Source organism: Aotus nancymaae, unplaced genomic scaffold (genome assembly GCF_030222135.1).
Source record: "Aotus nancymaae isolate 86718 unplaced genomic scaffold, 86718_ANA_hifiasm-v0.15.2.pri h1tg000014l, whole genome shotgun sequence".
In the NCBI taxonomy this organism is placed as follows: domain Eukaryota; kingdom Metazoa; phylum Chordata; class Mammalia; order Primates; family Aotidae; genus Aotus; species Aotus nancymaae.
In genome coordinates this window covers 21,727,731-21,740,085 of record NW_026988425.1, presented here as the reverse complement: position 1 = coordinate 21,740,085, position 12,355 = coordinate 21,727,731, and the positions used below count along the sequence as shown (strand labels likewise).

The 12,355-nt window shown below is 34.6% G+C and overlaps 1 protein-coding gene across 6 annotated transcripts in view; it reads left to right on the top strand.

Moving 5' to 3' along the window:
* Positions 1 to 6,985, top strand: part of CDH12 (cadherin 12) — a 1,114,509-nt gene extending 1,107,524 nt beyond the window's left edge. For all 6 annotated transcript variants that reach the window (XM_012475264.2, XM_064375903.1, XM_012475265.2 and 3 more), the window contains 2 exons: positions 712 to 963; positions 4,632 to 6,985. In XM_012475264.2, coding sequence (XP_012330687.2) covers positions 712 to 963; positions 4,632 to 5,131 — 752 coding nt within the window. In that variant the 3' untranslated portion in view covers positions 5,132 to 6,985. The remainder of the gene's footprint in view (positions 1 to 711; positions 964 to 4,631) is intronic.
* Positions 6,986 to 12,355: the final 5,370 nt, after the last annotated feature.

Here is a 12,355-nt window from a genome sequence, read left to right as displayed (position 1 = left end):
TTTAATTGCATTTATATAAAAGTAGCAATTTTCATTGCCTCGCATTATTGCAAGTAAATATTATTGTTTTTGAATTAACCAGAATTATAATGGATTACTTTTGTAATTATATTAAAGTAGTGATTGTTATAGTTCAAGGTATTTACAATTTTTAATGTTTTTAACACATCTTATTTTCCTTTCCATGTATCTTACACCAGCTGATGTGCAGAGGTGAACATACATACAAACATATATAACATATATGAACATATTTATAAACATATATATACATATACAACATGTAGATAGATAAACCCTTAATTTAAAATAGTCAATTGGTTTTAATATAGTTTAAAGAATACGTTCATGAAATATTTTACATATTCATAGCTTGTAATCTTTCCTATTATACATGAGAATATCTACAAAATATTTTTTAATGAGATTGCGATGTCAGAAAAATATGGATCAAATTAACACACTTTCTGTTTTGTAGATCATTCTGTAATCTTTCTGAATAGAAAATTTAATTCTTTCACCAGACAAGATTAATGTTTCTTCTTCCACTAATGATTATTTTCATTATATTTTGGCACTTTTTGTAATGTGAACAGAAATAAAGAAAATCAGAATCCATTTTCCTGATTCAAGAAGACCTTCTCACTATTGAGCAGATATCAACTTGAGGATCTGAAGTAACCCTGTTACCTTAAATGTCATGTTTTGTAGACAACACAGCTGGAATTGAAGCTCGAAGAAATGGATACAGTCGCAGGCAGCAAGAGTTGTATTTCCTCCCTGTTATAATAGAAGACAGCAGCTACCCTGTCCAGAGCAGCACAAACACAATGACTATTCGAGTTTGTAGATGTGACTCTGATGGTACCATCCTGTCTTGTAACGTGGAAGCAATTTTTCTACCTGTAGGACTTAGCACTGGGGCATTGATTGCAATCCTACTATGCATTATTATACTCTTAGGTTCGTTTCAATATTAATCATTGTTAATTATTTCTAGTTCACTCTCTCTGTCTTTCTTTCTCTCCCCTTTTCTCCTCTATCTCTCTCCGCAATTTATCATCTAAGCAAGTTTTTCTTCATTGAAACGTCATCCCTAGCTAGAAGATAATCTATGTGTATTGAATTAAATTGTTATTAACACAGTTTTTCTATTTCATACTTCTTGGATATATATTACCGGGGATAAATAAATTACATCATCAAATAAACACCAAAAATACGTTCAATATCAAAGGAATTTTCTAGTAATAATAGTTTGTGACCGTTGTCACAATGAAATCCTCTTTAATAAATATCCATTTAAAACAGCTTCTCAATTCATTTTACATCCCAGTAATTGCTGCTATCTAATAAGAGATTATATCATCTTTTAAAAAATATACTTGATGAACAATGGTTCCCAAATTCCAGTTCAGTAAAGAAAGGAAGATAAAGAGAGATCAGAAAGAAACAGAAGGTAAAGTAATCCTCAAATTTGTCTTTTCTGTTTAAACTGCCATCCAAAAAAAAAAATCTTCTTCCAGTTTTCTCCATCTCCTTACATGAAAATTCTAACCATTTCCAAGAGAACAGAACAGATTAAAATATCTGGAAACACTTCAGAGGAAAATGATTGAAGTAAAAGTAATCTACAACATCTCTGTGAGAGTGAATATAAACCTATTAGGGGGTTCTCTCTTCCATCAACTCTGTTCAGCTTCTCCATTTATTAATTCACTGCCAGATTCACAAAAGTAGAGAGATTTTCTGTTACATCTCATTCCTTTAAAATCAAATGGCAACAGATAAACAATTGACATTGTGGAATCAAATTATACATGCATATTTACTACTTAGTCAAATATAATCTGACAAATATAGACACCCGATTTTATCTCTAGGAAAGAAAAAAATTAATTAATAGGATGTAAGGCACAGAGTAAGGCATTACATGATAGCTTGTGGGGACCCCTCCCTGAGTCAGAAGCTTGTGCTGGTGTAGAGGATGGAGTTCTGGTTGAATTGGCATGGTGTAGGTATTAATTCCACATGAGCAACTTTGGTGTGCAGAACAAAGTATTCTTTATATCCTTATAATTCATAATAAATTTTCCCTGGCATCTCTTTTTGTGAATACAAACTTTAAGGACATATTCAAAGAAATATTTTCACATCTGAAATTTAACAAGATCATTTAGGTGTTTAACATCAAATGAAGTATTTCTGTCTCATACACCTCTCTGCTATTGTAGCTGAGTCCTGGAGTATTTCTATATTGTGAAAGTTGTCAGAATCAAAATGGAGTCACTAATGTTAAGAAAAACCTGACAAATAGAGCTAGGGAAGGCCAGGGAGAGAGGGTTTTCAGGATTATATGCCTGATAATGGAAAAGACTATAAAAATCACAACCCCGCACAAAGGCTGTCACAACCTTATACAAAATCACTTCTGCTGGGACATCCGCCCAGCAACTGCCTGTCCAACGTTGGACTGTCATCACCTTTGTTATTAATCTTTGTAGTCAAGGATAATTGTTTAAAACAATATGTATCCTCCTTGGCCAGGCACGCTGGCTCATGCTTGTAATCCCAGCACTTTGGGAGGCTGAGGCAGGCAGATCACGAGGTCAGGAGTTCGAGATCAGCCTGTCCAACATAGTGAATCCTCGTCTCTACTAAAAATACAAAAAATAGTCTGGCATGGTGACGCACACCTGTAATTCCAGCTACTTAGGAGGCTGAGGCAGGAGAATTGCTTGAACCCAGGAGGAGGGGGTTGCAGTGAGCTGAGATCATGCCATTGCACTCCAGCCCAGGTGACAGTGCCAGACTCTGTTTCAAACAAGCAAACAAAATATGTATCCTACTCATTTTTTCTTTAAAAACCTTTGTCTTCCTTCACCTCCCTGAAAACACACATAGTTTACTATGGCACCCATATTCCCATTGCTATACTTTATTCCCAAATAAATATATTTTATTTCAGAGAAACTCTTTCTGTTCGTTATGTGCGTTGACAGTATCAACCCGTCATGGTTTGGTATGTTCTGGATGTTCTCCTTTGGCCTCTTTGGCCATCATCCAATAGAGCAAGTGATCTGCTCAGGTCATCCTTAGCATGTCCTGCCACCTGCCACCCATTTATCCAAATACTTCCTGAGCACCCATAGAGCACCAGTACTATTCTAGACATTGTGAATTTTTGGTATACAGCAGTGTATATTGACACTCTTTGTCCTGCCATGGGATCTGCTTAAAAATCCACCTAATCTTTGACCTCCTTGACCAATTTCATGCTCCTTTAGGTCTGCTAGCTTGTTCTCAGCCATTCTCATATCCTTTCTTGGGTAAGAGGAAGCACAGAAAGTTTATGGTGCTTGTGTCCCTTTAGAATGGACTTCAGGCACATCTAGTTAGTTTCTTTCTCATCCATGGTGATTCTAAACTCATTTATGTACGAGGCTGCTCCATGAGGACTGCAGTCTCTCACATACTCAGTAGATGAACAAATAACAGTGTCCTTTGTTCTGAGATCCCATAAACCCTTGGGAGGAGTGCAGGTTGCTAAACATATCCCCAGGGCCCACTGTACAGAGTCTCTACCTAGATCTCTCTCTCTTTCCAACTGATCCATCTGTAATTTTGAAGGAAGAGAGAATAAATGAAATTTTATCATTATGTATTCTTCTCTACTTTATAATTCTATGACAGGTGTCTTCCAGACTCTCCTATGGTAAATCAAACACACATTAGCTTTTATCCTGTGGACACCACTATGGAGGAGAGGGGTTGTTATGACAAGAAGAGCTGAACACTGGTGTCATCATTTGTATCTGTGCCTATTCACACATAGAAGAAATAAACACCACTGATTTAGTGGAGAGCTTTAAATCAACTAGGAATAAATAGATACTTTAATAATGAAAGGGCATAAATTAACAATTTTAAAATATGACTTTATGAAGGTAACCTGAATTCTAGGCATTTGATTTAAAAACTGTCTAAATATGGCAGGACACGGAATTGAAATTAATGTTTCAGTTTGTCAGATTTATAAAACTAAGGTTCTTCCTTCCTTTCTTCCTTCCTTCCTTCCTTCTTTCCTTCCTTCCTTCCTTCCTCTACTTCTCTCTTTCTTATTTATTGCCTTTAAAAATAATTGTCACAGTGAAGACTTGGGCTTATTGCCTAAGAAACATAAATTTCTAATTTAAAATTAGGAATGTTACAACTGGAAAGTTACCTATGAATGATAGTCTTATTTATAGACGATTACATTCAAATTTTCTTATATTAACTCTTACAGTTTTCTATATGAGTGAAACAACTATTATTTCATTTTTTTTCTTTTGTTGCAAGACATTTTTTCTCTGACCCCAAAGTACTTCAATACAAAGACATACTTGTTTTATTTTGTGAATAACTTTGCTATGATTTCTTGTTAGTTACAATTTCAAAATAAAGTTGACTTTAAACAATAAAATATTTCAACATATGCATGATCCTATTGATTATATTATGTTTACTATGAAAGTAATAGGAAGCCATTAATGAAACTCAGTCACCCCTAATCAATTTTAGTTTATATGGAGAAATGAAATGATCTATCTGCTTTCTATTCTCAAATTGCAATTTTTGTCTTGTTCCAGCCATAGTTGTACTGTATGTAGCATTGCGAAGGCAGAAGAAGAAAGACACCCTGATGACCTCTAAGGAAGACATCAGAGACAACGTCATCCATTATGATGATGAAGGAGGTGGGGAGGAGGATACCCAGGCATTCGACATCGGGGCTCTGAGAAACCCAAAAGTGATTGAGGAAAACAAAATTCGCAGGGATATAAAACCAGACTCTCTCTGTTTACCTCGTCAGAGACCACCAGTGGAAGATAACACAGACATAAGGGATTTCATTGATCAAAGGCTGCAGGAAAATGACGTGGACCCAACTGCCCCACCATACGATTCACTGGCCACATATGCCTATGAAGGGAGTGGGTCCATCGCAGAGTCCCTCAGCTCTATAGACTCTCTCACCACAGAAGCCGACCAGGACTACGATTACCTGACAGACTGGGGACCCCGCTTTAAAGTCTTGGCAGACATGTTTGGCGAAGAAGAGAGTTATAACTCTGATAAAGTCACTTAGGGGAGTCATGAAGGCTAAAATACAGCCGAGAGGGGAAATTTTTAAAAAAGAAAAAGAAACACATATTAATAGAAACCACACACACACATGCACTCACGCACGCACACACAAACACAGACTTTCTAGGACAAGGTTCCTTTGATTATCTGGTTTCTAGCAAGTTGCTATATTAATCATATTGTCAGTTCTGGTTTATTCTGCCAACACGAGATACATCCTATAATGTGCACTTGCTTTGTTTTCTTGTTTTGTTTTTTTTCACAATCACACTGAGACAAGCTCAGGCCTGACATGACAACCTAGAACGAAGATAGCTATGTGGCATCACGGTGGAAGAGTGTTAGATTTTTCTTAATTCCACTAAAGTGCCTATTGAAACTCTTATCATTTAAAGTGGTGTACAGTACACTCTGCTGTGATGGCATTGCAGGATTCAGAGATAAAGAGGACATAAAACAAAGATACCGTCTTTATGTCAAGAAGCAATAGCGACACTCTGACTCTCCTCATTCCTTTTGAGAACAAAAGAACACTTTCTAATCTCCACCTTCTTATAATTCAAAAGGTTTTCTTTTTCTTTTTTAAACTGTATGGCAAAACATATTTGTTTTTCCTACCCTTTCAGAAAATTGAAATAAATATGAAAATATCAAGGTCAATATGTAAGTCCTGAATTCTAGAAACGATGTTTGATCTTAACATTAGTTCACATTAAAGCTGTTCGTTAAAATGTTACTTTCTTTTCCAAAAAAAATTAAAGAAAAAAAGAAAAGAAAAACATATTCCTCTTTCTAAAGAGAGGCCTCAGGGCTCAAATTACACCTTAAAATAAATATTGGTTTGTTTAATATTGTACTGGTGTGTGGAAAATTGGTTTTAACGGTAACCAGATTCAGCTTTTAGTCATAGATATAATTTCAGGCTGTGTTTCTATGAAAATTCCTAGAAAAAAAAAGTGCCATTCATTTAAGCATGGGAAGAGAAATTCATTACACAGTTTCTCAAAGTTTCTTATGATCTAGTGACTCTTTGATGAGCAGCAAAAATAAAATACATATCAAATAATAGAGGATGGATTTATAAGATGTCTAAAAATATTTGTTATACATTATTGAAAAAATAAAAAAGTCAAGGATTAAAAAAGTTCAAACCAATGACTAAATCCTAAAATGAATGCAAATGCAATTTCAGGCAGCTGATATGCTTACTTTTCTAACATGGACTTCACCTTTGTGAACACCATTATTATACTGGAGCTCATAGTTACCCCTTAGTTCTCTCATCTACAAAAATCTTCATTTAAATTCTCCCCTACAAATTCCCTGAAAAGAACTTTCTAATTGGATGCAAATTTCTAGGTCGTATTAGATTTTGTAACACATTAGTAAACTATACTCACATACTTGCTTTCAAGTGGATTGCACACTAGCTAGAAAAACATAAAGAGGCAACCTAATTATAAAATAATATATTTTATATAAATATGATAACTATGTAAGTGACTTCTGAAATATTGACACTATATATAAGTAAAAAATAAAGTTGCTTATGGGTGCATCCTGAAGATGTGGTCAATATCTAGCTGGGTTTATGAAATATTTATAAATACATTTAATATTTGCAAGGTTTTGAAGTTAAAAATTCACACATGGGAAAAACAGACAGAAATATGGATAACACAAGAAAATTATATTCACCCTTATCCATTTATAAATGGATCCTTTAAAATGATCTGACTACTCATTATATGGCAGCAATGGGGCCATTTCAATCTGCATTTCCCATTTCTTTGTTGGTATCTCCCAGTTGCATATTCTCATTTTCTTCCTCTCAGCAATGGCTGTTGACCTTATTTTCTTCCATCCCATCCCAATTTTGCCTTGTCTCATCCTTAAGAACTGCATTACAATATTGACGTAGTGTGATAATTTACAGTATGTTTGGGAAAGTATTTGCATAACATGTTTTAAAAGCTGATGATGCCATAACCATCCTGGAGAGAAAAATTAGGACAAGTTTTGAGTTTGCCTTAGCAACGTGATTTGCTAAGGTGTGACGCATGACTCTTGAAGAAGGTTATTGTACAAGATTACTTCTGGTAGACCAGATGATTCTCATCAGGAATTGCTGCATTTTGCATTTTGCTGGGGAATCTAACTGCCTCTGCGTGTGGTCATTTAGCAGGAGCAATGGTAGCATGGAGAAAACCTGGGAGGGATGAGTCATTTCAAACCTCATGGCTGAGGCACTAAACAAAAATATGAAATAGATTTTATTTGCACCAAACTAGTAAATGCTTTTTATTATGTCAAGCTTTTATTTTTGCCACACCCCTGCATTCGTTTGCTAGGTCTGCCATAACAAAATATCACGTACTGAGTGACTTAACAGAAATGTATTTCCTCACAGTTCTGGAAGCAAACCATCCAAGATCAAGGTACTGGCAGAGTTGATTTCTCCTGGGAGTCCCTCCTTGGCTTACCCAGGGCCATCTTCTCTCTGTGTCTTCACATGGTAGTCCCTCTGTGCTTACTCATGTCCTATTTCTCTTCTTAGACACCAGTCATACTGCATACATCCACCGATAAGAGCTCTTTTTATCTCAATTACCTCTTTAAAGGCTCTATCTCCAAATATAATCATACTGCGAGGTCCTGGGGCTTAAGATTATAACATGATTTTCAAAGAGACACAATTCATCCCCTATCAACTACACAGATGTTCATCAAATTTTCTTTTTCAAAACTGGCTTGGTTTAAAACACACAAAAAAACCCAAATCTATGTAAAAAAAAATTTGGATAGAAATCATTTCAGGAATAATGAGGCACCAGAGGAGAGATATGGGGGAAAGAATTCTTTGGTGCTCATAAATTTAAGTATTATGGGATATCTTTTATGCTATGACATCACACTAGGTCTAATATTTCAATACTTATAACATGTTGAGTTCTGCTTTATTTATAATACAATTATTGGCCTTCATTTAAGCATTAAGCAATATAAAAATGTTTAGAATTTATATAGGGAATTTTGGCCATTAGTAATAATTAAACCATAATTTTCCTATTGCCTTGAATATTTACTTTTATAGAAGTGTATATGTACGTATTATATGTAACATATGTATGTTACTTATACATACTTTTAAATGTTACATTTAATTGTATTCAATGAAGTATTAGATCAACACATATGAGTGAAACAATATGATATACTAGAAATAATCTAAAATTTCCTTTGTACCAAATTCTCACCAGAAATATGGGGCAAACTCCTTAGCCTCCCACTGCTCTGTTTATTAACCTTAAAGCATAATATAAATATTAGGAATCTTTGAACTATGGGTTGGATGGGTTATACATTAAAATTCATCACTTCTACCAGATAAGAGGAGCCAGACAAACATTTCTTAGGTGTAAATGTCAAAATTCTTCTGCCAAATTGAATAGCAGAGGTGTATACATGAAAAGACAGAAAAACGTGTTAAAATAATTACCCTAGATCTTGAGCCAAAGAGGATAAAAAAATGGTGGGAAGAAAAAATCAGAAGAGATGTGTTATTGCCTACAGAAACCCTCGGAAAAGTTTCAGTAACTGTTTTATTAGAAATGGGAATTCCTAAAACTAGATGTCAATGTGCAGGCCTTATATATGAAGTCGTCCCTAACTTATTACTAGATCTGAAGAAAGAGTTGATTCAACGTCAATAAACAGCCTGAGTTTGATTACTAAGGAAAGAGATGTGTGTATGTGGTGGTAGGGGTATGCTATTTTCATAAATTACTCCTTCCTTGAATTTTTTTTTTTTTTTTTTTTTTTTGCCTCATCAATCTGTAGTTTGCATAGGTACACAATTCTCATTTGGAATTATGTTCTTTTTCAAATGATTTCCTCAGTATTTTGAAAATAGTTTATGTCATATTTTAGCATCCAACTGAGGTAATGAGATAGCATAATGACCATGTCATTCTTTTCTTTATATGTGATATGGTTTTTTGCATAATGGTCTTCATATTTTTTATCCTTATTATTACAAAATTTCACGTGGATGAGTCAAAATGAGGGTTTTTTTTTTTTTTTTTTTTTTTTTGTCATTCTCAGGACTTGGCATTCTATGACTCCTTTCAACTTCAGAAACTTCAGTTCTGAGAGATTTTCCTGCAATTATTCTTTGATAATTTCCTACCCTGCATTTTTCTGTTCTCTCTGTGGAATTTTGAATCTTTGGTTTTTGGGTGTTTTAGATGTAAGCACTAATTATATTTCAGCTGTCACTTTCTGTCTTATGCTTTACCCTATTCCGATGGTGTTCTTTTCCTCTTTGTCTTCTAGTTCTATTGATTTTTTGTAGTGATTATTTTTGAATTTTTAATTTCAGGAATATTTTATTGTTCTGTCCTCTGTCGTTTTTATATTATTCTGTTCTTAATTTTAGATCAGTCTTTCCTTGACTCAGTCTGATGATGTTAACTGCATCTTCTTACATTTTGTAATGCTATTTTTTCCTCTGAATTATGTTCTTCAAACACAGTATGGGAAAAAGGAGCTATAGATTTCCATTCTAATTTATTGTATTTCACCCTCATGTCTCATTCCAGTTTTCTGCCATATGATATGTCCAAATCCTGACACATCCTAGGATTGTGGTGAGAAGATAAGTTTTCCACTGAGCTACAACACTGATTCCCTAGTCTGCAAATTTTCACCCAGCTTCATCCACTATTGTTCTGTTAGCCTTACAAACATTTACACAAAATATTTGTCTGCTAATGGACCTTGTGGCATTCTCTTTATTGTTGTGGGGAGGCACACACACACACATCTACAAAAACATGTATATACACATATACATAGCATAGAAACAATACAAAGTTTCCATTTATATATCCCCTTACCTTTAAGTTACATTATCATAACTTTTTCTCAGTTTAAAAAAGATGTAAAATATAATATAATATAATCAGCCATAATGACCCCAAATCTGGAAAAGAAACCTGATAATTTTACTTCATATCCATTGTCATAAAACAATGAGATTAATTCTAGTATGCATGTGTATTACACTCACACATATACACATACTTATATATGTATTTACATGTTTACAAGACCAGTTTTCATTGTGGACTGCCACACACATCTTTTTTTTTTTCTTTTTTGAGATGGAGCCTCACTCTTGTTGCCCAAGCTGGAATGCGATGGTGCAATCTCAGCTCACTGCAACCTCCATCTTCTGGGTTCAAGTGATTCTCCTGCTTAGTCTCCCAAGTAGCTTGGAGCCACTTAATCCTTTTATTATTTATTTTCTTAACAATCAATTGTCACAGATTTTCATAACAATCAATTTTATTTACTAAATTTCTCAAAAGTTCTTAAACTTTATTAGGGTTTAATTGTATGTCATTTTAATTGTCCCACTTTAAAATTAAAAAAAAAAAAATAGAAGGTAAGAGTGGCCAAACGACTTGGGTAAAACCAAGAAATAAGAAACAACTACGGGGTAAAGCCCTTTTCTTAATTGTGAATAATTAAGTAACTCTTACCTCAACTTTCACGCTGATGCTTTTTCCCTTGTTTTTATAACTTCTACATTATTATTTATTACACTGCAATGACAAGGTAAATTACCATGAAATTAACTCTGGGAATTATGAGTCATACTATAACATATTGTTATACTTCCTTATAAAGAAGAAATAACCTAAAAATTATTGGTTCTGATGTCAATATCTTAGTCACAAGCCAAGACTGAAGGACAAAAGACGTTGCCATAGTGCAGGTTAAAACTCTTATACAATTGAAAATATTCATGTCTACATTACCAAGAATTTGATATATTTGAAGCTATATCACTTTGCATCTCCTTTTAAACATTGACATTTATCATCTCAATACTACCCTGATCTTAACTTACTTGGAATTTTCAGTCTAATTGTGTCTAATTTCATTTCTTTTTAGCTTCCTTTGGGTGTAGCTATACGTTAGCCCGTATCATCACTTAAATCCCTAACATCCAAATGGAATTTATTTAGTCTCTTCCTATCTATTTTTCTATGGATATGGTGTTTGCCGTGATTGAAAATTATGTGAGACAATCAGTAATTTTCTCTTTCCTAAGTTCAAGACAATTTTCAGTAAGTCTTTTGTCGCTTTTGCTCTGCTGTTTTTTTTTTAAGTAGTAGGAATAATAGAGCTATTAATCACTGAGCATATGCTATGTTGACAATTCCGCTACAAGCATTTAATGCTTACTTGATGAGACACATATTACCATTATATTTATTTTACATATAAGTAAATTAGACTGAACATGTGCAGAAAAATGTCTATTTAGTCACAACAAGTGGCAGAGCCAGGACACTAACAGAATTGTGTTAGGCACACTCCAGCCCTTTACCCATGAGATGCAGCATATTGAGTTATCCTGCCTCGCTCCTTTATAACCGTTTAACAACCTGAAATCTGTTTCTTTGAAGCTCACTAATAACTTAATAATTTAAGAACCTCACTCTTTCTTTCTTTCATCTCCCTAAAGTTTCTGTAGAGTTAATCACACCTTCATATCTCGTCTTCCAACTTCTTCCACCTTTTTGTTCACACATTTTTTTCTTTCCTCTTTTAAGACTTCATATACCTCTCACACAGCCTACAAAAATAATCCCACAGAGTTCTCCCTTCTGTTCTCATTTCTTTTTTATATCATTGACATTTGGAGGCCTCTTGTTATAATAGCAGTTTTCATCTCTGTATAAATACTATTCTAACGATCCTTAAATGTATATTTATATGTTTTCCCTTTCAGTAAGATGATGGAGTTTCAGTTGCATATATTTGCTATCTTCTGAACACCACCTGGCCAATCCAATCCATTGGCTTTGAATTCATGAGATCCAAGTCTGTATCTTCCTTTTTCCAAGTTTAGTACATCTGTTGTTGCTTGGGATCAGAACTATTCTCCAGTGCTTGCTTTTTCTCTGTCTCCTCTCTTCCCCTTCTCCTCTCCTCTCCTCTCTTTCCCTCCCATCCCCTCCCCCTCTCCTCTCCTCTCTTTCCCTCCCCTCCCCTCCCCTTCCACCATCCCTTCCCCGCTCCCTTCCCCTCCCTTCTCCTCTCCTCTCCCGTGCTTTTCCCTGTTTTATCAATTCTGTTTCTGATGAGTATTTATGATCTTCTTTTCCATGCTGTTGTTGAATCTCTCATTGTATTGCTATTCTAGTATTCA